Source organism: Microcaecilia unicolor, chromosome 3 (genome assembly GCF_901765095.1).
Source record: "Microcaecilia unicolor chromosome 3, aMicUni1.1, whole genome shotgun sequence".
NCBI lineage: Eukaryota > Metazoa > Chordata > Amphibia > Gymnophiona > Siphonopidae > Microcaecilia > Microcaecilia unicolor.
Genome location: NC_044033.1, coordinates 251,938,518 through 251,966,104, shown reverse-complemented (window position 1 = coordinate 251,966,104; position 27,587 = coordinate 251,938,518). Strand labels below are relative to the sequence as shown.

Below are 27,587 nucleotides of genomic sequence, written 5' to 3'. Positions count from 1 at the left end.
CTCCTGAGGTCTCTCTCAGCCCCATCTTTCTCTGATTCTAGATGATCTTCTGAGGTACACATCTCTTGCTAATTAGATTGTAGATCATTCCTGAGGTTCCTCCCAGCTCTATCTTTCTTCGATTCTAGATGATCCCCTGAGGTCTCTCTCAGTCCCATCTTTCTCTGATTCTAGGAGATCTCCTGAGGTCCTTCCCATCCCCATCTTTCTCTGATTCTGAATGATCTCTTGAGGTCCTTCTCAGCCCCATCTTTCTCTGATTCTAGATGATCTCCTGAGGTCTCTCTCAGCCCCATCTTACTCTGATTCCAGATGGTCTCCTGAGGTCTCTTTCAGCCCCATCTTTCTCTGATTCTAGATGTTCCCCCAAGGTCTCTCTCAGTCTCAGTCCCATTTTCCTCTGATTCCAGATGATCACCTGAGCTCCCTCCCAGCTCCATTCTCTCTCTAATCCTGTATAACTTCCGAATGATTTCCGTCCTTATCTTTCTGGTTTACCTTGGGCCTCTGCCCCAACCTGAACTCAGGCTCCTAAGCTGGTGGATCTTGCAGGGGTTAACTTTCTTTGTTTGTTTGTTTTTTTCTCGACTGTGCAGAGGTAGGTGGAGTTTTGGCAAAATATTTTCCTAAAGTTCAGTGCCTAGGTGTGTCTGCTCCTACAGCTCAGGGCCCAACGCAAGGGGCAGAGAGATCTGTGCAAGGCACCAGGAGAGGGAACCAGATTTACGGGAAGGGACATAGTAGCTCCTCTGTCGCTCGCTGCCAGCGCACCGTTGGGGCAAACCTTCCACCGGTCCAGACCCAGGAAGTTAGCAAGTGGCTTCTACAGTCCCAGGCACAGGGATGCTGACGAAAGAATACCGAATCTGTATGCCTCTGACGGTGGAGGAGGTAAGTGTCGTAACGGAAGGCCAAGTCTGTCCGGGATCAGAGCTTTTTAAACATGGGACTAGTTTCTCAGCATCTGTGTCTGGCCCAGAACGGGCTAGGGAGAACATCGCCGGACAGATGCAAGCAAAACTCCTGCTGTGTCGCGCTGGTGTTAGGTTTCGCTTTCTCTACCGCTCTCTATTCTGGCCATTCCAGTTCTGGTTTCAGCCACAACTACCGGCACCGGGAAGGGAGCGGGAAAATCCTGCCATGTGTCCGGATACAGAAAGTACCAGGGGAGGAGGAATGTCTGCATGCATAGATGCACCTTTTTGCAAAACATCTGTCTGAAAAGCCCTACCCAGTCTTTGAAGTTAGCAAACCAGTGATGTTTTGTGCATATTGATTAATTAGGATTTGTGTCGGAAGGTGATGGATAGGGGGGTCACGGGATTCGATCTGTTAGAACAAGTTGTATCGTGTGTCTATCATTCTTCTTGGGATGGGTTATATATCTGTGTGTGTTTCAGGGGTTTTGGCTCGTGGTCCTTGCAGGCCAGCTGGGATGAAGGGCAATGCCAACCCAACAGCGATCCAACTGGGTCTATCTCAAGCCCTGAACACGCTTGCCAGAGTTCGCTGTAGCTGCGTTGCTTCTGCACAACCCCTGGCATGGTTAAATGCCCTGACAAGGGGTAGGAATAGAACATATTACATGTTGTGATCTAGTCAGTTCTCCCGTCTAGGCCAGAACTTTGAGCTTCAGAAAGGAGATAAATACATTTGTATTAATTGACAAGAATTGTGTATAAATAAAGCGCCAGAGGGAACTAGATGGACAGAGGGGTGGGTTAGGGGGAAGGAGTGCTGTGACAGTTCGCCGTGCAGGAAGCGAGGTCTCCGAGTTAAATATCGCGGTCTTCAGACTTAAGAAGGCCGGATATTTCTGAATCTGATCCCACGTGTGATGCTTTTAACTTAAAAAGCATCGAGCCCCAAATCTCATTTTGTGCAAATAAAATGGAAATCACTATGCAAAACGGAGCACCGTGTGCAAATGTGTGAAGGAGGATTGTGCTTCAGCTGTCCCTGCTGTACAGTACTCACGCTTTTATGTGTATCACTCTGACGTAGGCATGGAACGCTGATGAAGATCCTCTCTTCAGCTGTCTGTGCTGTATTCATGTTTGTGTTTATCAGTGTGACTCCTACATGGGGCTCTGAAGAAAATCCGCTCGTCAGCCGTTTGTGCTGTAGTCCGGCTTTTTATGTATTAGTATGACATTTCCATGGGGCTCTGATGAAGATCCTCTCTTATGCTGTCTGTGCTGTATTCTTGCTTTACTGAAAGGATTTTTCCTTTATAAATTTGGCTTGTCGGACATAGTTTAATATTTAATGTTTGTTTTTTTAGCATCGGTTGTAATTATAATAATTTGTTTTTGATTGGTGTGGTCTCTTAATAATGTAATCCGCCTTGAACTGATAAAGTATTGGCGGAATATAAGATCCAGATGAAATGTAAGTGTATCAGTACAACTCCTGCATGGGGCTCTGATGAAGATTCACTCTTCAGCCATCCGTGCTGTATTAATACTCTATGTGTATCAGTGTGACTCCTGCATGGGGCTTTGATGAAGATCCACCCTTCAGCTGTCCGTGCTGTATTCATACTCTGTGTGTATCAGTGTGACTCCTGCATGGGGCTCTGATGAAGATCCACTCTTCAGCTGTCCATGCTGTATTCATACTCAATAAAAGAAATGACTGTAGGGTTCCATTGCTAAAGATAATAAGGCAGATTTTGGATTGGACACTTGCCTTTTTAACAAGACAGATGGATGCCCGTTGCAAGACATCAGGTGTCCTAGATTCATTTTCACCAGTTTCTCACTGAACGGATTGTGCCAGATCACTGAGGGTAGCACCGTGTTCGCAGGTAGTGAACGCACCCTCCCTAACGCCCAGCCTTCCTTTTGTTTTGTGATCCAGAGGGAAAAAGAATCAGTCACAGGTTTTAAATACTATTTTCACTTAGAAATGAGTGCTAACAGTAACTTTCTTCTGCCCATCCCTCTGGGTGACACATAGCTCTCTTCTGGCTTCATCAGCTTCCATTTACCTGCTTAAAGTGAGAGTTCAGTTGTGGAATTTTGTAAGGCAGAGGAAGCCCAGGATGTGTTACCATCAGTGCCCCTGCAAATCTATCTTGATTTATCCACTTTTCATCATGTCTGATACTCAGTGTTACATAAGTACATAAGTACATAAGTATTGCCATACTGGGACAGACTGAGGGTCCATCAAGCCCAGTATCCTGTTTCTAGCAGTGGCCAATCCAGGTCACAAGTACCTGGCAAGATCCCAGAACAGTAAAACAGATTTTATGCTGCTTATTCTAGAAATAAGCGGTGGATTTCCCCCATGTTCATTTTAATAATGGTCTATGGACTTTTCCTTCAGAAAGCCAGCCAAACCTTTTTTAAACCCCGCTAAGCTAACTGCTTTTACTACATTCTCTGGCAACGAATTTCAGAGTTTAATTACACATAGAAACAGAGAAAATATTTCTTCACTCAATCTATTTAAGTGGGACCAACCCCTGGACAGCCGGTTCTAAACCCGAATGGACAGGTTATGCGCTGAAAGTTAGAACTGCTATTTCTGTGGCTCCAAGAACAACCTATATTACCCCAATCAGGCTAACTTTTGGCCCATCCTCTGGAATGCACTGACCCCCCCCCCCCCTTAATGTAAATGGTGAAATTTTGGCTGGTCCTCGAGCTGTCTGCCTTAAATTTAGCCATTATCCAGGCCCAATTTTTAAAAAGACACTTATATGATGCTGACTCAGAAGTGCCTGCAAGTTGTATTCCTTGCTGTGAAAAACTGATCCCAAAAGCACACAATACTCTTTGCCCAGCAGAGAATTAGTTGAGGTCAGCAGGCTGCCATGTGACCTTTGCTTCTGGAAGAACACTTCCTGAGGTTTGGTATCTATTTCTACTCTGCAGAACACAAACTAAGTAGTGTAAAGACATGATGTTAACTAGTGAACCAGTAACCACAGGTTAGAAGCATGCACACACAAGGAGCAACACAGGCATAGCACAAGGCAGACAGCTCCCAGAGGAATTAAAGAACAGACACATCTAGGCAGCACCCAACTCTCACAGGGGCAGACAAATGATAACACATTCTGAGCTTCCTCTGCCACTACCACTCTGCAGGAGCAGAGAAAGAAAAAAGGGTTTGAAACTAGAAAACAGAGGTAGGGCATTTCCACACCTTGAAGCTTGTACCAGATGAGATCATGCACATCACTGGGGAGGTGGGGGGGAGGAGCAGGAAGAACTTTACATTTTATGACAAAACACATCCTGAGCTTCTGCTGCCATTGCTACTCTGTAGTACCAGACAAAGAAAAAGGCTGTTAATCTATAAGTGGAGGCAGATATGAATGAACAGGGAGGAAAGCAGGGGCCAGAGAGCAAATATTAAATACACATATGGACATTAAACCAGAGGGATAATTATCACAACCCTCAAAACTTTTGTCATCAAAGAAAATACATTGTGAGACAGTTAGCTGGGGGGAAGATGTACAATAAACATAGAACAGACATAGCACAGTTCTTAGGGTTGTAGAAGTGGTCCCAGTAAGTACAGGAATAGGCTGAAGGCCATGGTTCAATTCCTTCTTTCTCTACTGATACACTGTCTGGCCCTGGACATGTCACAATCTCTCCTGCTGTTCTCAGAGTTGTAAGCTCTTTGGGGAAGGGACTTGTTGAAATACTAATACGTCTCTAAGCCACCTTCAGCCTGGAGTGTCTTCTGGGATGTGCTGGGAGGCAGCCTTGAACCCGGAACGCGATCAGGGCGGGATCCGGTATAGCTGGTGCTGACACACTTCACAGTGGTGTGGAGGTAACTTTTCTCTATTTTTAATTATATGAATTTAGGGTGGAAAGGAAGCCCTCGGGGCAGAATCCATTTCAGAACCGGTTCTTCTACCAAAAGTCAATGTTTACGAACTCCCTGTGCTCTGAATTTTCCTCCCAACTTTTTTCGCAACTCACCTACAGGCTGGGATGGGGAATTTGGGTGAAGGTTACAGTGGAGTATGATGCTCAACTATCTTGTTCCAGGAAAGAGACCCAAAAAATGCAACCAACCCCCCCCCCCCCCCCCCCCCCCCCACAAAAATGTCTCTGGTAGATCTTTTCTGAGCATCAGATGATACAGGGAAGACAGCACGAATGACTGAGCTCTCAAACAGCCCTGGGCTTTGATGAAACATAATTTTGGAGTCTTAGAGATCTGGGTTCTCAATCTACACTACTAGCTGGCTCTGTATCAGAGAATTTCCTATGCTCCCTACCTCATATTTTCACTTCCCTCAACTAGGCAGCAAAGGAGTTAGGTGACAGGATTTGGATAAGGGGCATCTCTGCTTAATAATGCTTGTCCACAGAGAGGTCTTCACCCTATCTACCCACAACAGAAACTACAGGAAAACGGAGAGTAAACAATCGATTGTGATGGGGGGGGGGGGGGAGTCTGGAACAAAATCCAGAGAGTGCAGGGGTTGAAAATACCAGAGGAGACTCCAGCAAAATGCAGGGACTGAAAATACCAGAGGAATCTCCAGCAAAATGCAGGGACTGAAAATACCAGAGAGAAACTCCAGCAAAATGCAGAGAGTGCAGGGACTGAAAATACCAGAGGAGACTCCAGCAACAATGAATTAAAGTGACTTTTTCCAGATAAGCAGAATGAGTTTTTGGGCACTCTTTCTGAGAATGGGTGGGATCGAAAATGTCAAGTGGTTTAGGCCATGTGAGGTGGAAGCCATGCTTATAACCGGGCCATTAATACTCTTAAGACTGAAGAGCCCTGGGGGAGGGGGGGGGGGAGCAGCGGAGAAACTACATATGAAATACCATGTCCTGATAACAAAAAAACACCCAAGTCCTCCAGGAAACTGGTTTTGAGCCCATCAGGCAAGTTTCGTAACCCGTGCCAGGCTGGCACTGTGTCCTTCCCCACTTCCACTGCCTTTGTGTTTGTTTGTTTACCTAATATGTTATCTCTGTGTAGGGTAGTTACACACACCACTTAAAAGACCTTCTGCCTCTTGCCCAGTGCTTGGCACCCACAAAAAGTTCTGGCTATTTAAATAATTAGGTTTACTTGCCCGGACTACATCATCCGGTAATTAGTGTTCAGGGGATGACATGAAGTCATGGAATATGAGCCTCTTTCATGCCTCAACCAGTAAATACACCTCACCTGGCTGCTGCATGCCCGCCTTGGATGGGAGGAGTATGTGCCATGAGAGTTTATGCAGTCGGTTTTGTGGCGGTGTGGCTGCTGCCATCGGTCCAGGCCCTTTTCTATCCTTTGGGAGGAGAAAAATCAAGTCCCAGGACAGGGAAGCACTTTGTGGTGGGAAGGGGCATCGGTTCTCTATCATATTACTATTCTGGGCTTCCAGCCAAGGCTCATGCACTTTTCGTGGCCCAAATCACTTCTTCACACTCTCTGCTACTACACAGTGGAACTAGATTAGGAAGCCCTAGCTGCTTGCATTCTCCCTGCTGGTCACTGTCTGATCCTGTCTTGAATTCTTCATCTGAAATGCCCACCAAGGGCACTGGTCTGAAAAGCAAGGTTCTTTCCTCAGTAAGCAACCATACCTCCCCCCTCCCTTCACTGCTTTGTGCCCATGCCAGAAAGCCTCACTGAATCAGTCCACCCCCTCCCCTGCTGAATAAACATACTATGTACCTCACAGGACCTCTAGCTTTCCAGGGAAGATGCTTTCTCTCCATCCACCCCAGCTCTCAGTTCAGAAGGGCTGATGAGGGCTGGGCGATTTTCTCCGTCATGACTTTGGAGGAATTTTTGCTTTCTGTTTTCTCATCGTTTCCCCAGAGGACTTTCACCCCACTCCGTCACTATTGCCTGTAGCTGCTGGGGGAAAGCAAGGCAAGTGGGCAACATTACCACAAACTGACTGAGATTTGAGAGCCCCCCTTCCCTCTTTCCAACCTGTTAATCGTTAAAGCATCATAGAAATATCTGCTGAACAAGCAGTGAATCAAGAAGGTTTCATTTTAGGAAGTGACCTTTAGACCTGGAATGGGGTCCAGAGTGGTACCTCTCCAGTGTCTGAAATGTACCTCTATTACTGGACAATGGGGGTCTATATGGATACCTCATATATTCCACAGGCCAATTTAAAGATTTTGATGGTGGTGCAGGGGATAGTTTCACCCCTGTAACAATTACGCATATGATATATGGTAAACTAAAACAAAAGCACCAGACCACAAAATATGTCACCCACATTTCAAGGGACCCCAGGGGATCATCTAGAACCAGAGAAATATGGGATTTGGAGGGACCTCAGGCAATAATCTACAATTGGAGAAAGATGGGGCTGGGAGGGACCTCAGGAGATCATTTAAAATCAGAGAACGATGGGGCTGGGATGAACCTCAGGAGATCATCTAGAATATGAGAAAGATGGAGCTGGAAGTGCCTGAGGAGTCATCTAGAGTCAGAGAAAGATGGGGCTGGGAGAAACCAGGATATTATGTAGAATCTGAGAGAGATGGGCTTGGGAGGAACCTCAGGAGATCATCTAGAGTAAGAGAAAGATGGGGCTGGGAGTGCCTGAGGAGTCATCTAGAATCAAAGAGAGATGGGGCTGGGAGAGACCTGGAGATCATCTAGTGTCAGATGGGGCTGGGAAGGTCATCAGTACATTTTCTAAAATCAGAGAAATGCAACTCTTTGAGGAGGTCATCGAGAATCATTGAAAGATGTAGATGGCAGGGATATTTGGAAATTATCTAGAATCAGAGAAGATTTGGCTGGGAGAAATCTCAGGAAATCCTCTACAATCAGAGAAAGGTCAGTCTTGGAATGATCTTAGGCGATCATCTAGAATCAAAGAAAGATGGGTCTGGTAGAGATCTCAGGGAGGGAAAGGCGATCTCTCCCAGACCAAGTAAAAAGCCCAAAATAAGAACAATTCTATTAAAACAAAAAAAGGTTCTTTTGATACCTACTGCCTCCAAAACTAAGCTTCTCACCTTCTTTCTCTCTTTAGTACAGAATTGGTCAACTTTACATGATCAGCAAACACAGCCACGAGCAAAGCACAGATGGGGAAGGCATAGAAGTGGTCATCAATGAACCCTACGAGGATCCCATACATGGAAAGGGGCAATACACAGAGAAACGAGTCTACTTGAACAGGTCTGGACCAAGCTATCTGTTCTCAAGACTTTTTACAAATGAGACCCACTCTCCAAAGAAAGGAATGAGCTTCCCTTCTATCTATTTTCCAATATATGCGGTCATCCCTTGATCCCAACCACCACCAATATTTCCTTCAATCTATCAGTGGCATGTACCCATCCTTCCACCCATCATGCCAACCCTCAAGACTTGTATTCATCCACCCATTGAAGACACTCACCCAACCCAAAAATGTCCTTCCCATCCAACCCTTTCGTCCAACCAACTCATCCCCCAAGACTTAGTTTCATCCATTCCCTTCCTCCCCTTATCACATCCAATCCAAACGCCAAGACTTCCTTCAAGTCAGTGACATTCACCCAACCTTTCTCTCCCATCATCTCTTCCAACTCAACCTCCAAGACTTCCTTCAAGTCAGTAACATTCACCCAACCTTCCTTCCCATCATGTCATCCACCTCCTATCAGCAGCAGTCTTCTCATTAATTTCAATCTCCTTTCCTCCATGCAATCCTTCTTTCCATTATCCCACCCAACCAAGACATCCTTTCACCCATCCATCAACATCATCCTTCTGCTCATGATATTCCATCCAGATTTTCATCATCCCAGCCTTTCCTCCCATCTTCCCCTCTCTCTCTCTCTCCCTCATTCAAATCTCTCTGAAGACCCACCCTTATGTGTTTCATCCCCATCTCTTGGTTTTGAGAACTTCATCTACGGGTTGCTCTAGGTCTGAAAAGACATTAATTTATTTTCTCAACTCCCTTTACCCAGCAAACTGCCCGCATGGGTGAGGGGCTTCATCCCAAAGATTTTCTACATCGTAGAGAAAGCCTGGAATTATTATCCGTACACCATCACAGGTAAGTTTCTATATTCTGCTGTAGATGATGGATGATCCTTTACCATCACAGATGGGGGGGGTCGTAATGGGTACTGATACAGGATATAAATATTGTATGCCCGCATATTCCAGTCTACAACTGACTTTAAGGGCAGGACATTATAGAGAGGTATACCTCACATGTTGTAAATCTATGATATTCAGACCTTATGGTGGACTATAACCCCCCTTCACCCCATGTATTTCCAGCCACCTTGATCCAAAATGTCAGTGTACTCTGCCCTCTGTTCTCCCTGACAAGACCTGAGTAGGGGTAGGGGGAGAGATGAGTTGAACACTGGGGTTGCTGAATTGGCAGAAAATACAGATAGAGTGGGTAAATGTTTGCCCAGTGGGAGAGGAGGGAGGGAGAGATAATGACTCTGTTCTGAGAGAGGGGGCCAGCATCACCCAAGGTCGCAAGTTGTTTTATATAATTTGTAACCAGCAGTGAGCACAGGCCAGGCTGGAGTGCTTCATGCTACAGCAAACATTCAAAATGAACTAATTACCTCAAGAAGGCCTGCAATTTCATTTATGAGAATATTAGAAGAATCCAAGAGCCCGTTAATAACAGGATTTGCACCGGGGGTTAGTTCATTTGAGGGGTCACTCAGGATCCTCTCCGCACCGCCTTTCCTGCAAATTACTTCCCAGATTAATAACTGAGGCATGTAGCAGACGGTAAAAACTTGTGTCCCAGGGAAGCAGCAAAAGGATGGGTTCCAGTTCAGTCAATATTTACCTTTCAGTTTAATTTAAGTGACTATAGAACCCAACGCTGTCCATCACTAATCTTGAAATTTCTCTCTCTTTTTCCACCCCGGGATGGACATCTCCCACAGAGTATACGGTAAGTCACAGTCAGGAACACCTGGGGTTTTCATTTTCTGCTTTTCTGTAAAGTCCCTTCCCCAAACTCCCCCTCCTCACCCCCAGTCTTTGGCCCACTTCACCCTATGAGACTGAGAATTTCAGCAAGTCCTGAGCCATGAAAGGAGCATGGCTGACACTTTGAAAATACGGCTACTGCTTTTCACTGCTCTAGAGTTACAGATGTACACAACACTATACAAGTACACACATAAGAGATGGTCCTTTCCCCGTAGAGCTTACAGTCTAGTAAAAGAATACCGTACAAGTTGATCCTTGGTAGCTTTACCTCAATTGCTAATTTTCATTTCAAAATGCGTATTTGCTGATCAAGCCAGAAGGGAGTTCATGGAGTTACCTAAACACATAGAAAGACAAGGATGTAAGAGCCCTGGGGATCATCTAGTTCATCCCTGTCTCTAGGCAAAACACCTTGTACCCTGTCCCAGATTGATTTGTGTCTAACCAGCTTTTAGGACTCTGATAACAGAGACCCCTAGATAACGTCCCATTGTCCCTTCATAGTCCATAAACGGACCCAGAAATCTAGCCATGGACTTGCCAATTGCCTTAAAAGCAATGCCTCCCACCCCATCTCACCTTCAACGTCACTGAAAAGCAGCCCCCTGTAAAATGGAGGCAGAGCTGGGATTAGAACTCAGATTTCAATCCCCTACAGCTATGGTTCACTCTGAGCCCCTAGTTCCACTCCACCCCCTCCCCTCTCCATTTATTTTCATTCCCCCAAGACCAAAGACAGTGAGGGGAAGGGAGATTAGTTTCCTGATAATGTCTCTGGCTGTCTACCACAACCCCTGTGGAACCCCAACCCACCCCTCTTCCCTCATCTTGCATTTATTCATGGCTCTTCCCCATCCTTTTATCTTCCCCCTTCAGTGCTCCTTTCTGCCCAAGTTCCACATCCGAATAGAGACTAAGTTTGAGAATGACAATGGATGTAACCTCAAGGTAAGTATCAGAACCTGAGCTGTCTCTCCCTGGCTTTTCCCTCTGTTAGAAAACATTGTTACCAAAGTGAATATAAGAACATAAGAGTTGCCATGCTGGGACAGACCAAAGATCCATCAACCCAGTATCCTGTTTACAACAGTGGCCAGTCCAGGTTGCAAGTACCTGGCAAAATCCCAGAACAGGAAAACAGATTTTAGGCAGCTCTTCCTAGAATTAAGCAGTGGATTTTCCCAAGTCCATCTTAATAATGGCTTATGGACTTTTCTGGTAGGAAATGAGCCAACCCTTTTTTAAACCCTGCTAAGCTAACTGCTTTTACCACATTCTCTGGCAACAAATTCCAGAGTTTAATTACACACTGAGTGAAGAAATATTTTCTCCAGTTTGTTTGAAATGTTCTACTTATTAACTACATTGCATGCCCCCTAGTCCTAATATTTTTGGAAAGAGTAAACAAGCAATTCATGACTACCTGTTCCACTCCACTCAGTATTTTACATTCAGTGGGGTTTAGATAGGCAGTCAGCAGAGATCAGGCCCACCCCAGGTCAGGTGTAGCATAATCCCTGTTACAGTGAAGGCTTTGGTCTTAGGTATCATGAAGCACGTTCAGAGTCCTAAAATATATATATCCAAGTCTCTGTTCTCTACCGACACCCTCCCTGCCCACTCAGCAGCATAAAAAACATCTGTAAGCTACATTCAGCACTGCCAAAGGGATAAGAAGTCTAATTAGGAGAATGGGCAATACAAATCACTTTGAAAACTGAGCCCTGCCCTTCTCCCTACATTTCTGTCTCTCCTCTGAGACTCCAGACTCATACTTGCCTCAATTCATTAGCTGAAAATGAGATTTTTGTTTCACAATTACTGCAGGGTGGAAATGGAGGCAGAGGCTTGGGATGTGTTCTGCATTGCAATTATATTTTTTGCTGTCCTCTCACCCACTCTGCCTTCCCCACACAAGGAGAATCAGTAAGTTCAATCAATGCCTCAAGCTGCTCTGGTAACTCTTTCCCCCTATTCCCTACTAAGAGACTGCTTATAGCCATTAAACAGAAGCATGAACTAAAAGTCATAAATCAGGCAGCTACTTAGGTATCATCCAGAGGGAATCTTTACTGCTTAGCAACAGGAGGCAGAGCTTAATCAGCATGTATAAGAGCCTGAGCTTCATCTGCCATTGCCACTCTGCAGTAGCTGAGCCAAAGAGAAAACTTATTTCTAACTGATGTGGGGAGAGAAGGGGGTAAGAGAAGAAGGGGATGCATGCCATCTCAATTCAGCCCATCAGAAGACCACTCTTCACTATGTGTGGCCAGTGCTCCCACCCTTCTCATGCCAAACTCATGACTAATATATTTTCTAACTTCTCTTACTCCCTCACCTGTCTATATGTTTCATCTTTGCTTATACCCTTCGCTGTCTATTAAAATGTTCTATTACGTACTGTGTTGACTTTGTAAGGAATATACTATGCCTTACTTTGTATTATTTGAATATTTTTACTGCTGTAATTGTCTATTGCTTATGTTTGATTTATTCTTACTGTACACTGCCTTGAGTAAAGAAATCCTAATAAATAAATAAACAAATATCTTTACCAAACTGCAGGATACACACAAAACCCCTCCCTTGACAGATTATCTTACAGCGGCATCTAGTGGACGAATAGGGTTCTGTCTGCTCTCTATCTCCTATCCTGCAAGAGGCAGAATACAGATGTGATGCAGGTTGAAGCCTGGCTGTTCTTTCCACTAAACACAAATGGGGGATTTTTTGACATGGGATTGCTAGAATCCAGAGGTTTGGGTAACAGGATGAGAATCTGTAATTATAATTAAAAATTTCCCTAGTATAATTTCCTTAATAGATAAAACCACAGTGCAGAAATCCTTTTCTACAAGACACAGCAAGACACATTTCATATCCTGGGGGTGGCCAACTGACTCAGCAGGACCAGGCTGATCCAGTCCCTCTCCCCCCCCAGAAGTGTAGTCAGGGGATTCTAGTTCAGATGTTTCACACTGCCCCCTCCAACCTTTTAAAAACTACATCTCCCAGCATGCACTGTAGCAAAGCCTGTTACTGGATCTGCCTGGTGGGTCGAGCCAGCTGCCCCTCCTGCTGGTGCCTCTCTAACAGTGCTCCTCCTGCATGGACACTCGCCAAGCACTGGGGCACAGATGCTCCCTGCCAGAATGGGGACAGGAAGGGGGTCTTACTACTACTTATCATTTCTATAGCGCTACTAGACGTATGCAGCGCTGTACACTTGAAAGTGAAAAGACAGTCCCTGCTCGACAGAGCTTACAATCTAATTAGGACAGACAGACAAACAGGACAAATAAGGACAAAAAGTAGTAAGATTCCAACCCCGAAGAGCAGCAAGATTCCGGAATCCCAAAGACTACTACTACTACTACTTATCATTTCTATAGCACTACAAGATGTACACAGTGATGTACACTTGAACATGACAAGAGAGTCCCTGCTCGACAGAGCTTACAATCTAATTAGGACAGACAAACAGGACAACATAGTAACATAGTAGATGACGGCAGAAAAAGACCTGCACGGTCCATCCAGTCTGCCCAACAAGATAAACTCACATGTGCTACTTTTTGTGTATACCTTACCTTGATTTGTACCTGTCCTTTTCAGGGCACAGACCGTATAAGTCTGCCCAGCACTATCCCCGCCTCCCAACCACCAGCCCCGCCTCCCACCACCGGTTCTGGCACAGACCGTATAAATCTGCCCAGCACTATCCCCCCTCCCAACCACCAGTCCCGCCTCCCACCACCGGCTCTGGCACAGACCTTACAAGTCTGCCCAGCACCATTTCCACCTCCCGCCACCGGTTCTGCCACCCAATCTTGGCTAAGTTCCTTAGGATCCATTCCTTCTGAACAGGATTCCTTTATGTTTATCCCACGCATGTTTGAATTCCGTTACCGTTTTCGTTTCCACCACTTCCCGTGGGAGGGCATTCCAAGCATCCACTACTCTCGCCGTGAAAAAATACATCCTGACATTTTTCTTGAGTCTGCCCCCCTTCAATCTCATTTCATGTCCTCTTGTTCTACTGCCTTCGCATCTCCGGAAAAGGTTCGTTTGCAGATTAATACCTTTCAAATATTTGAACGTCTGTATCATATCACCCCTGTTTCTCCATTCCTCCAGAGTATACATGTTCAGGTCCGCAAATAAGAGATAAGGGAATATTAAAAGTGAGGATGATAAAATAAGGGTTCTGAACAAGTGAATAAGGGTTAGGAGTTAAAAGCAGCATCAAAAGGTGGGCTTTTAGCCTAGATTTGAAGACGCCAGAGATGGAGCTTGACTTGCCAGCTCAGGAAGTCTATTCCAGGCATATGGTGCAGCAAGATAAAAGGAACGGAGTCTGGAGTTAGCAGTGGAGGAGAAGGGTGCAGATAAGAGAGATTTACCCAGTGAACTGAGTTCCCGAGGAGGAATGTAGGGAGAGATGAGAGCGGAGAGGTACTGAGGAGCTGCAGAGTGAATGTACTTATAGGTCAATAAAAGGAGTTTGAACTGTATGTGGAAACGGGCTAATATGAGCATAACGACACTGGCGGAATATTAGTCGTGCAGCAGAATTTTGAACAGATTGAAGAGGAGAGAGAGATGGCTAAGTGGGAGACCTGTGAGAAGCAAGTTGCAATAGTCTAAGCGAGAGGTGATAAGTGTGTGGATTAGGGTTCTGGTAGTGTGCTCAGAAAGGAAAGGGCGAATTTTGGTGATATTATAGAGAAAGAAACGACAGGTTTAGCAGGCTGTTGAATATGTGCAGAGAAGGAGAGAGAGGAGTCGAAGATGACCCTAAGGTTACGAGCAGATGAGACAGGGAGAGTGAGAGTGTTATCCACAGAAATAGAGTAGGGAAAGAGGAGAGGTGGATTTAGGGGGAAATATAAGAAGCTCAGTCTTGGTCATATTTAGTTTCAGATGGCGGTGAGACATCCAGGCAGCAATGTCAGACAGGCAAGCTTTAGCCTGGATTCCTGCTGAGATTTCTGGTGTGGAGAGGCAGATCTGAGAGTACCAAGGGAAGAAGTGTAGATGGAGAAAAGAAGAGGTCCCAGGACAGATCCCTGAGGTACACCAACTGACAGTGGGATAGAAGTAGAGGAGGATCCACCAACAGGTACAAATCAAAGTAGGGTATACACAAAAAGTAGCACATATGAGTTGTCTTGTTGGGCAGACTGGATGGACCGTGCAGGTTTTTTTTCTGCCGTCATCTACTATGTTACTATGTAAAAGTACTCTGGGAGAGATAAGAAGAAAACCAGGAAAGAACACAGCCCTGAAATCCAAGTGAGGACAGCATATCAAGGAGTAGGCTGTGATCAACAGTGTCAAAAGCAGCAGATAGATCGAGAAGGATGAGGATAGAATAGAGACCTTTGGATCTGTCCAGGAACAGGTCATTGGAAACTTTAGCAAGGGCTGTTTCAGTTGAATGAAGGGGGCGAAAGCCAGATTGAAGTGGATCAAGAATAGCTAGAGATGAAAGAAAGTCAAGGGTCTTCTAGCTCCACCCCCAGTATAATGTCCTCATTTCCAGCAGAGCTATTAGTACAGATGCCATTCCTAGATCCAGCAGTCTGGGTGACAATCCCAGCTCTGTTAAAGTTCCTGGGCAAGAAAGCATCCTGCCCACACATGCCCCCTACCTCAGAGGCACCTGCAGTCCTATGGATGTTGGGCCAGTAACCTGTCCATTTTGAGGACACAGTGCCTCGCTTCCCTAAGACTGTAAATCATAGTGCAGTATATTTTCAAAAGCTTAACTAGCCTCTCCTCTGCACTAAGAACATAAGAGTAGCCATACTGGGTCAGACCAAAGGTCTATCTAGCCCAGTAACCTGTTTCCAACAGCGGCCAAGCCAGGTCACAAGTACCTGGCAGAAACCCAAAATGTGGCAACATTCCATGCTAACAATCCCAGGGCAAGCGGTTGCTTCCCCATGTCTGTCTCAATAGCAGACTATGGACTTTTCCTCCAGGAACTTGTCCTAACCTTTTTTTAAAGCCAGATACGCTAACCACTGTTACCACGTCTTCCGGCAAAGAGTTCCAGAGCTCAACTATTCGATAAGTGAAAAAAATATTTCCTCCTATTTGTTTTAAAAGTATTTCCATGTAACTTCCTCAAGTGTCCCCTAGTCTTTGTACTTTTGCAACGAGTAAAAAATTGATTTACTTCTACTCGTTCTACACCGCTCAGGATTTTATAGACGTCAATCATATCTCCCCTCATCCGTCTCTTTTCCAAGCTGAAGAGCCTTTCCTCATATATCCACTCTCTGCATTTTGCCAGAGGCTCTGCTATTTTCAGTCAGAACTCTCCAGGAGAGCCATTAAAGCTGGAACATTTTGCACTGCCATTCCATGAACCCAGATGAAGGCACCTAACCTGACACAGCACAGAACATCGAAATTCCCATATCTTGTCTTCCTTCTATGGGGTTTTCCTTTGCTATTTCTTGTCATCCCTGACAGCCCGGTTTCTCCTGCCTCAGGTCTTTGATGATAAGGCAGTGCCGCTGGAAGATACCTGCTACCTGGATATTGCGTACGACGACCTCCCTGAGGGATATTATAAAAAATCTGAGGTAAGCGCCCCAGAGACAGAAGGGTGAAAAAAAGAATGAACGGAGATGATAGAGTCTGAGAGCTCAGTGGACGAATGTGTGTGGGGAGGTGGGGGGGGGGGGGTTGAGCGAGACTTCATCGCAGTGTGTGAGGTCAGTGATGGGGGGAATGAGTGAGACTCTACCAGTGAGTGAGGTCAGCGATGGGGGAATGAGTGAGACTCCATTGTGGTGTGTGAGGTCAGTGATGGGGGGAATGAGTGAGACTCTACCAGTGAGTGAGGTCAGCAATGGGGGAATGAGTGAGACTCCATTGTGGTGTGTAAGTCAGTGATGGGGAGAATGAGTAAGACTCTACCAGTGAGTGAGGTCAGCGATGGGGGAATGAATGAGAGGAACAAAAAAGTGAGGTGGAACCAAAGAGGGTATCAACCAACACGGTCGTGTTTCGGCATGAAGGCCTGCCGCAGGGGTCAGATGGATCTTTGTTGCAATGCGTGACAAACTTTTGCTGATTGGACAGCTATTGCGACTCAGCATTTATAGACCCGTCGAGGATACTGCAGGAATCCTACAGCTAGAACCTTGGTCATATTTCTCTTTGTTGTTTAAACATTTCCATTTCCACAAAGATCCATTGCACACATTGGACCCCTGAGGCAGGCCGTGCTGAAACACGGCCGTGTCGGGTCCTTTTTCAGCTGTTACCAATAAAGACTGGTTGATATCCTCTTTGGTTCCACCTCACTTTTTTGTTTGTCTCACTCATTCCCCCATCACTGACCTCACTCACTGGTAGAGTCTCATTCTCCATTGTGGTGTGTGATGTGAGCGATGGGGGAGTGAGTGAAGCTTCATCATATTATTTGTTTCGGTCTCCTCTGGTGTTGCTTCTCAGCTGGGGCTCCTGAAGCCGTGCGATGGGCTTCCGCCTCATTCCTGGCTGACTGCCCTCTCCGATTAATGTTTAATCTTTCCATAGGATAACGGAAGCTTCTGTTCTTTTCATGTCCCTTCTTGCCTCATAGGACCTCACTCTGTTCCGGTCAGAGAAGACAGGCCGGGGTCCTCTGGAGAGGGGATGGAGGAAGGTTTTCCAGCCCATCATGTGCTCGTACAAGAGGGTGGCTGTGAGGTTCGATGTCTACGGCTTCCAGACCCGGGTGGAGAACTTTGTTCATAAGGTAAATCCTGGCTCTGGAGCGTTCCCAGTTCCTTCAGGTGAAGTCAGTCCCTGACACATAAATCAAAGCATCTCATTCCAGCCCTGCAGCCCCTCTGCTTTTCCAATCAGGGGTTAGAAAATAAAAATATATATTAAAAAAATGGAAAACAAGGTGATACCTTTGCATTGGACGATCTTAATATGTATTTGGCTAGCTTTTGGAGACCAAAACTTCCTTCCTTAGGTCAAGACAGTACGAGCAAAGGATGACGTTATCAGTCTCTATAAGTGAGACAAAAAAGCACTCCATAGACAGTCTCACAGGGAAAGATAGGGGTGAGGGAGTAAGAGAGTTGGATGGGTTATCAGAAGTTGACAAAGCAGTAGAGGTTTATGGCTTCTAATGCAAAAGGAAACTCAGATCTCCGATAAGCCCTTTCACTGTTGCTGTCAAAGTATCTTATCATTTTAACTTTAAACGTCTGTTGATCCACAGAATCTTAGCGGAGATTGGGTGGCAATGCCGGTAATTGGGAAACAAAACCGGTGCTGGGCAGACTTCTACGGTCTACGCCCTGGTCGTGACTGAATAGGGATGGGCTGGGATGTAAATTTAAAGGGGCTTCAACATTAGCTTCAGAACTTAGTACAAGGACAATGCTGGGCAGACTTCTACGGTCTGTGTCCTGAGAATGGCAAAGACAAATCAAACTCGGGTATAAAGTATCACATACCATGTAAAATGAATTTATCTTGTTGGGCTGACTGGATGGACCGTACAGGTCTTTATCTGGCTTTGCGTGGGATAAACATAAAGGAATCCTGTTTAGAAGGAATGGATCCTCAGAAACGTAGCGGAGATTGGGTGGCAGAGCCGGTGGTGGGAGGCAGGGCTAGTGCTGGGTAGACTTCTACGGTCTGTGTCCTGAAAATGACAGATACAAATCAAGGTCAGGTATACACATAAAGTAGCACATATGAGTTTATCTTTTTGGGCAGACTGGATGGACCGTACAGGTCTTTCTCTGTCATCATCTACTATGTTAATCTGCCATCATTTACTTTGTTACTACGATGGTAGGAGCCCTACCTCCGAGCAGGAGTCCTCTGTTTTCCGTAAGACCCTGATGTCCATTCTTTCTGATTTCCAGAACATTAGAGACATTTTACTGGCGGGACACAGACAAGCAGTGGCGTGGATCGACGAATGGTATGGTAAGTCCTCTTGCGACAGTAGGAGATTGGGACAGACAGACAGAGTGCAATATTCCTAAATCCAGGGACAGAACATTTGGTTCAGCATGAGGAGTCAACAGCAAGAAAAAGATCCAGGTGTCATCAAGGACAATACGCTGAAAGCTTCTGTCCAGTGTGTGGAGGCAAACAAAAAAAGCAAACAGGATGCTAGGAATTATTAGGAAAAGGATGAAAAATAAGACCAAGGATATTGTAATGCCTCTGTATCATATGTTGCAACCTCACCTTGAGTATTGCATTCAGTTCCTGTCGCCGTACCTCAAAAAAGATATAGCGGAATTAGAAAAGGTTCAAAGAAGAGCGACCAAAAGCATAAAGGGGACGGAACTCCTCTTGTATGAGGAAAAGCTAAAGAGGTTAGGGCTCTTCAGCTTGGAAAAGAAATGAGGTGGGATTTGATCGAGGTCTATAAAATCTTGAGTGGAGCGGACGGTTGTTTCACCTTTCAGAAAGGGGACACCCCATAAAACTACTAGGCAGCACATTTAAAATAAATTGGAGGAAGTATTTTTCACTTAAGATGTAGAAGTTGTTGCCCAAATATGAGGTTAAAGCATTTAGTATAACCTGGGTTTAAACAAGTTCCTGGAGGACAAGTTCATAAAATGTTATAAGCCAGAAAGACCTGAAAGCCAGCATTAATTTCTAGGTGGAAGCACCAGTGAATGCAGCTACTTCTCGGAGTCCTGCCAGAGACATGCGACCTGGACGTACTTCCCAGGGTCCTGCCAGAGACATGCGACCTGGACGTACTTCCCTGAGTCCTACCAGAGACGTGCGACCTGGACATACTTCCTAGGATCCTGCCAGACACGTGCGATCTGGACATGTGGACCTGAACGTACTTCTTGGGGTCCTGCCAGAGACGTGTGATCTGGACGTACTTCCTGGAGTCCTGCCAGAGACTTATGACCTGGACGTACTTCCCGGGGCCCTGCCAGAGACATGCGACCTGGACGTACTTCTCGGGGTCCTGCCAGAGACATGTGACCTGGACGTACTTCCCAGGGTCCTGCCAGAGACATGCGACCTGGACGTACTTCCCAGGATTTTGCCAGACACGTGCGATCTGGACATGTGGACCTGAACGTACTTCTTGGGGTCCTGCCAGAGACGTGTGATCTGGATGTACTTCCTGGAGTCCTGCCAGAGACTTATGACCTGGATGTACTTCCTGGGGCCCTGCCAGAGACATGCAACCTGGACGTACTTCTCGGGGTCCTGCCAGAGACATGCGACCTAGACGTACTTCCCAGGGTCCTGCCAGAGACATGCGACCTGGATGTACTTCACGGAGTCCTACCAGAGACGTGTGACCTGGACATACTTCCCAGGATCCTGCCAGACTCGTGCGATCTGGACATGTGGACCTGAACGTACTTCTTGGGGTCCTGCCAGAGACGTGTGATCTGGACGTACTTCCTGGGGCTCTGCCAGAGACATGTGACCTGGACGTACTTCTCAGGGTCCTGCCAGAGACATGCGACCTGGACGTACTACCCTGAGTCCTACCAGAGACGGGCGACCTGGACATACTTCCCAGGATCCTGCCAGACACGTGCGATCTGGACATGTGGACCTGAACGTACTTCTTGGGGTCCTGCCAGAGACGTGTGATCTGGACGTACTTCCTGGAGTCCTGCCAGAGACTTATGACCTGGACGTACTTCCCAGGGTCCTGCCAGAGACATGCGACCTGGACGTACTTCCCGGGGTCCTGCCAGAGACGTGCGACCTGGATGTACTTCCTGGGGTCCTACCAGAGACGTGCGACCTGGACATTCTTCCAAGGTTCCTGCCAGAGACGTGCGACCTGGATCAGCCACTTTTGGAGACAGGATGCTGGGCTCATGGACCTCTGGTGTGACCCAGTTTATGTTCTTAATAGGCAGAAAGGGAGCTTAGACTCTTCCATACGATCCCCAAGAGTCCCCTGAAGGCCTGGGGTCATCGGAGTCACAGGAAGTCTAGACACTGTCCCCCTAATCCTACAATGTTGTGTGTTAATTGGCTTATGGGGTATAATATTTATTAACTGGCATTACTTGACTGCTCTGAGTTAGTTTTCTAGAAGTGTTAGAGGGATTATTTTCATAACAAGCAGTTTCCTTTTGGAATAATTTACCATTCATTTCAACTCTTTTATTTTTTTATGTCTTTAGTACAAACCTATTTTATTAAAGTAACAGAGGAACAGACAACTCCAACGTCAATCAAATACAAGAGCAGACTTAGACATCTGGCCCCCAGGAACCACCCCCCCCCCTTTCCCATTGATCTAAACAAAATTAGTAGAAGGTCTGTGTTCTTATGACACCCCCCTCCCCACCAACGACCAAACAGAACTCAAACCCCCCCCCCGACCCCCCTTCCACGAGTGATGCTCAAAAATGATTGTGAGTGGGGCCAATTGTTTAAGTCATCGAATACCAGGCTTTGTGCTCGATGTGAAAGATTCTGAAGATATGGGGTCCCAAATGACAATGAAGCTCCTCCTCCGATTCAGAGCAGGAAATTGGAGCACAAATACAGAGCAGTGACGTCATGGGGGGGGGGGGGGGTCTGTCAGATATGCCGGATGGTCAGATTACCGAAGGTTGGATAATCGAGACTGTACTGCATGAGCGAATCGTCCTAATCATCTGCTGTGTTCATCTTCCAGGCATGTCTTTGGAGGATGTCCGCCAGTACGAGAGAAGACTCCAAGAGCAGACGAACCAGAAGGTGAAGTGTAAAACCCAGTCAACTGGAGGTAAGAGTTCTTCCGTCTTAGAGAAAAAGCGACGCAGGGTAGGAACGAGCCTTCGTTCTCAATAACATGCCGTATCACGCGTCGATGAATGTCGTAAACGAATGAAAATGAGAAGAAAAGACACAGTTCACGGTCTTTCATTTGCCAATAATAGTGGTTACTCTTTTGAAAGAGCGCCTTAGGGTTGGTCAGCCTGTTTTTTGTTTCCCGTGTCCTTTTCTGGAGGGTTCATTTTATTTGTTTTCGGTTGGCAATTTTGTCATTGCGGGTGCAAAGTTGTTTTTTGCACCCGCAATGACAAAATGGCCAACCGAAAACAAATTTATTTATTTGTTACATTTGTATCCCACATTTTTGCACCTATTTGTAGGCTCAATGTGGCTTACATAGTACCGGAGAGGAGTTTGCAGACTCCGGTGTAAACAAATACAAAGTGATGTTATGGTAAGATAAAATTCGTGTGGTACAGCCACATTAATGTACAACGGAAGAGTTGTGTTATGTCCATTATGTACTTTAGTTTTGTTGTGTTGCAGATATCAGGCATTTATGTTGGATTGGCAGGGTATACCTTTTTAAACAGGTTAGTTTTTAGTTTTTTCCGGAAGTTTAGGTGGTCGTACGTAGTTTTCAAGGCTTTTGGTAATGCGTTCTACAGTTGTGTGCTTATAAAATGAACCCTCCAGAAAAGGGCACAGAAACGAGAAACAAAAATTTTCTGGCTGACCAACCCTAAGGCGAGGAAGGGGGAGGGCAAGGCCAGAAATAACATAACAGCGGGGGCAGCTGCAAGGGAGGAAAGGGGAAAGGGGAGAGAGTGAGGAAAGGGACAGAGACTACACCAGTGGACTGGTTTCCAGGGATGGGCTGTTGTTCCATGTCATTAACAAACACAAAACAACAAAAAGAAGGTCCAGGTCTCCCGCAAAACACATAAAGCAACAAAGAAAGCGGGAGAAAAACCAAAATAGACCAGATAGAAACCACAAAGAGTAAGAGCACCAAAAAAGTATATTAAGATCCTACACGGTCCGTGTTTCGGCCAACCGGCCTTCTTCAGGGGTCTAAAATCAAACAAAATATAACAGATCAAAATATGTACAACTAGTAAAAAAGGCCAGTTTCTGAGAGCAATGAAACGGGCGCTAGCAAGGTTTTCATCGTAGTGTGTATGTTTGAGAGTGAGTGTGAGAGAGAGAGAGAAAGAGTGAATGTGCGAGTGTGTGTGTGTGTGAGAGAGTGAGACTGTCTGTGTGAGAGTGTGCCGCAGGGTCCCCCCTCCGTCTGTTGGCGTCCTTCCTGCTCCCCCGTGTTTCGTTTTCCTGTTTCCTTCTCCTCCCCCTCGCATGTGTGCTCCCCTCCCCCCTCCCAGCCTCAGGGTTGTGCCCCCCCCCCCCCCCGCTGTCCCCCTTTGAGGATCGTGGCCCCTCCGTCTGGCGGCTTTTTTCTGCATTGTAGTGTGTATGTTTGAGAGAGTGTGTGTGAGACAGTGAGACAGAGTGAATGCGCGAGTGTGTGTGTGTGTGTGAGAGTGTGTGTGCGAGAATGAGAGTGTGTGTATGAGAGAGAATCCCATCTTCAGAGTGTTGGGGCCCCCCCCTCCCTGGGCCTTTCAGGATGGTGGTCCCTCCGTCTCCCGGCCTTTGTCCCCCTCCCCCCTCACAGCTTCAGGGTTGGCCTCCCCCCTCCCTGGGCCTTTCAGGATGCTGGTCCCTCCGTTTCCCGCCCTTTGTCCCCCCTCCCCCCTGTCTTCCCTCCCCCCTTCCTGGCCTCCCCCTTCCCCCCTCGCAGCTTCAGGGTCGAGTGCTCTCCGTCGCTATGCCTTTCAGGGTTCCACTGTGACGTTGACGCTGGTTCCCTTCCTCGCACGTTCAGGGAGGCAGGCAGGCTGGCTGGCTGGCTCCGTCTGTCTGTCCGACATTGAGGCTGGCTGCGTACGTCGCTCCCTCCGTGTGTCCGAGGTTGTGCGGGGCGATGGGAGTCCTGCAGAGGTGGAAATTGGCCGGCAAGGGGCAGGGGGAGATCGCGTGTCGCGGCCGCCCGCGACCCCGCCTCTCTTCTTCCCTCCGACGTTGGGCGGGCGATGTTAGTCCTCCGGAGGTGGGAAATGGCCGCCGAGGGGCAGAGGGAGATGCGAGTGTCAGTGCTCCGCCCTCGAGAGGGCGGCCCAGACACTGGTAGCCAAACCGGATATCTCTGGCGCCTCAAGTTTCCGGCTTGAGGCTTCATGGAACGTTGGAGGTGCCTTTTATATATATAGATTTTATATATGTATAAATGAAAATATATAAAAAAAAATGGTTAAAAACAAAGACATCTAAAAACATATCACACACATATTTGAAGGGTAATACCAAAAAATTTCAAAGATAAAAGAAGAATGTGGCATATGAGATATTTGAAATATTCTAAGAACAACACGGCAGTGAAGAATAAAATGGCAGTGAAAAATAAAAATGAGATTAAATAATACATATCACAAAGGTTTAAAAGTACAAACTTATAAGTGCAATAGTGCTATAACAGATCCCAGACGCTTGTAAAAACAGTGTGAAAATGGGGACATATATAGATATAATGATATAATATAATTCAAGATCTTCCCATATCGTAATTACATCTTCAAAATTTATAATTAATGAATGAAAGGAAATCATCTATATATATAAAAGGCACTTTGAAGCCTCAAGCCGGAAACTTGAGGCGCCCGAGATATCCGGTTTGGCCTGCAGACTCCAGTCACTGTAGCTCCGCCCTCGCGTCAAAACGCGATGATGTTGAGGGCGGGGCGGCCCTCGCGTCAAAACGCGATGACGTTGAGGGCGGGGCAGCCCTCGCAACCACGTCACTGAGGGACGAAGGGACGAGGAGGAGAGGTGTGCAACTCGGAACGGAGGCACGGAGGGGGTGTCTGCAACTCGGGAGGGAGGACGGGGGGGGATTATCCTGCTAGCGCCCGTTTCATTTTTGCCAGAAACGGGCATTTCTTACTAGTATGCTAATAACTGATAACTTAACCACCTTGAGGACAGAGGCATATAGACAAAATACAGTTATGGCCTACCTTCAAATTGACATATACAGATGTGCCTCCAGAATTCTCATGGAGTGCAAGGCATAAACTGCATGGAAAACGAGGAATCAGCAGAAAAAAAAAATTACATTTTGTCATTTGCTGATAATCGTACATACAATTTCCAGGAAGATGTTCGCTAAAGCGCAAATTCTATCAAGGTAGTTCTGCACAGAGCCATCTTTATAAAGTACCAGCTTAAGTCATTTTCACGCCTAACTTCAGGACGCGAGAATTTATGCCTGCCAAAGGCTGGTGTAACTGCTTGCGCCTAATTAGGTGCAGAAGTATTCTATAACTCCGCACCTAAATCCTGGGAACGTCCATGACCCTCCCTTGGCCACGCTCCCTTCGGAGTTGCGCATGTGAGAAGTTAGACACTCGGTTTACAGAATAGGGACGTAAATCGGTTACACACGCAACTGCTAATCGGTGACAATCAGTTCTTGTTGAGGCCAATTCTTGGTACCTAATCTCCAATCAAGTGCCAATTTAGCACCAATTAGCTAATTACGTTACACGCATAACTGATCCTGTTCTTTAACTGGACAAGCAGTTTACAGTGCAAAAAAAACAGAAGAAACCAGTCTTCGCAAAAATCAGATGACAAAACGGCGAAGATGACTCAAAAAATACAAGAAGACGACACTTCTATTGTAAATACAGTAAAACCAAGTTTATTGGACATGAAACCAAAAAATAATAATATATAAAAAGTTTTTAAAAGTTTTAGAAGAAGGTAGGTGAGTGAGACTCGACACAGCTGTGTTTCGGCCTATCAGGCCTGCATCAGGAGTCTTTTCACCATAGGGAAGCTCGCTTCCTATATTTACATCATCTAATCCAGCAATCTTTATTTCTCTCAAAAAAAGTATGACAGCGAGTGTGCACCCGAATCGGGAGAAGTGAGCAGAGCTAGTATCAGCGTCTCTCATCGGGAGAAATAAAAATCTTCGCTGTTTTGTTTGTCAAGCAGTTTACAGCCCATTTTATAGAATTTGGGGGATCGTGACCAGTATTTTCCTGCACTGACAAAATGGTCAGAAAGACCCAAATAACAGGAAAATTCCTGAAAATGACACAGAATGAAAATTCTCCGTCCCTCCTGGTTTCTGTGGGGTGCAGGGAGTGGGAAGGCTCTAAAGTAGTTGGGTGACAGCTTGACCCATGGTTTCTATGCCTTTCTTCCACAGGTACGACTGGCGATTCTCTGCTCCCCATCAATGGAGGGAAACCTCTCATGAACCGCTCAACCTCCTGGAACACCGCCAGTGACACAGACTCATGCCTGGCCACCAGCTGCCCTGCTGAGCCAAAATCAAGACCCAGGATACCCTCTGCTCCCAAATAGCAATACACCCCTTTTCCTCCCTCTCCTACCACCTGGTGAAGACAGGATAGTGGGTAGGTGGGAGAAAAGACCTCTCCACCCTGGGGTCAGACTAACTGGACAAAGGGTTGCCCCACATGCTTTGCCCCTACGACTGGCTGTCTGCAAGATGAGGCAGCTCCTGGACGGAAAACCTATTAGGGGCTTGAGGCAATCCAAAGATGTTCCCAATGGCCCCCTCCCTCAAGCACCAGGTGGACCTCCTGGATGGGGGAGAAATAGGGGAGAGGGGTAAACAATGTTATTCTACCTACAAGCCAGGAATATTGCTAAGGAACTTTTCCACCCTCAGGGTACTGCTGCGGGTTCTGGGGGTCTCACCCTCCTTCCCCAGCACATCGGAACACTTGAATGTACCGTGAAGATCTTATGTTCACTGTGAGAAGTCTTGAAATAAGATTATTGCTTTGCAGCCGAGGCTACAGAAAAACTCCAGGAGCTGGTCGGGTATGTTGCCTTGGTTAACTAAATCCTTCTTTCATTTGCTACTGCCCTCGTTCCCCACCCTCCAGTCACCCAAAGCCATATAAATAAATTCTGGGCTTCAAACCTGGTCTCCAGGGCCGGTGTTAGGGATGGGCAAACAGGGCAATTGCCATGGGCCCCCATATCACTGGAGGCCCCAAACCTGCCTAAAATTGAAAGAGGGACAATGTTCAAGCAAGCTTTGGGGCCCCATCGTGTCTAGCAGTGGCCCTGCCCCCTGCCATTTGGGTTTCCCTATCCTCTTGCGTCGGCTGAGCTGCTGAGCACTTCCCTTGCGTCATCCAAGCTTTGGTCATCTGGTTGCCCTTTTTCCTGTAACACCCAGATTTAAAGGCGGGGAGGGATGAGGGTCAATGGCATAACCTCACTGGGGTTCTGTCATCAATGCTGAACACCCAGGGGTCGACAGTGGCATCTCTCAGCTCACTCCAGGACAACCACAGACGCTGATCCAGTTCTCACGTCGCCCACAGCATGCTGGTATACGCAGTTCTGATTTTCTTAGGGGGGAATCAGAGGTTATAATTCTCTGTGTGCACCAGGGAAAGGTCAGCATTGGAACAGCCTGTCTGGGTCCACCCACCCGGGGCGAAGAGGCCACATTATCTGAATGCCTGTCCTCACCCCCTGCCCCTGCTACTCACTTTTGACCCTTCTTGTCAGTTTTAACTTGGATTGTTTTCTTGTCTGAGCTCACTTCGCCCTTTGGTGGCCAGACCTGGTGGCTGCAATGGACTGTCTGTTTACTGTCACCCGTTCCAGACTTCAGCCCAGTTCAGTCCAGATCTTCCGGGCTGCCAGAATTGCTTTCCTTGTTTGTACCTGAACAGCACCCGTAGTTGCCTTGAGATTGTTGCAGCTGAGCCTCAGGTGCTGATGGGCTTTATTAATCACCTAGAAACTTCTGTGTTTGCCTTTGCATCGTCTAAGGTCCCTGGTATGTGGGTGTGCTCTGTGCACTTCTG

The 27,587-nt window shown here is 46.6% G+C and overlaps 2 protein-coding genes across 3 annotated transcripts in view; both read left to right on the top strand.

Moving 5' to 3' along the window:
- Positions 1-27,587, top strand: part of LOC115466521 (sulfotransferase family cytosolic 2B member 1-like) — a 1,032,539-nt gene that overhangs the window by 445,322 nt on the left and 559,630 nt on the right. The gene's annotated exons all lie outside the window — the stretch shown is intronic.
- On the top strand, positions 653-27,403 carry LOC115466514 (cytoplasmic phosphatidylinositol transfer protein 1-like). 2 transcript variants are annotated; one of them, XM_030197795.1, is made up of 10 exons: positions 653-891; positions 7,999-8,142; positions 8,922-9,010; positions 9,876-9,883; positions 10,801-10,872; positions 16,428-16,520; positions 17,528-17,683; positions 18,816-18,879; positions 21,584-21,673; positions 25,940-27,403. In XM_030197795.1, the coding sequence occupies exons 2-10, from the start codon at positions 8,015-8,017 to the stop codon at positions 26,095-26,097; spliced, it is 858 nt and encodes a 285-aa protein (XP_030053655.1). In that variant the 5' UTR covers positions 653-891; positions 7,999-8,014; the 3' UTR covers positions 26,098-27,403. The 2 variants fall into 2 exon arrangements, with proteins under 2 accessions (XP_030053655.1, XP_030053654.1); XM_030197794.1 differs by having other exon boundaries at positions 7,994-8,142.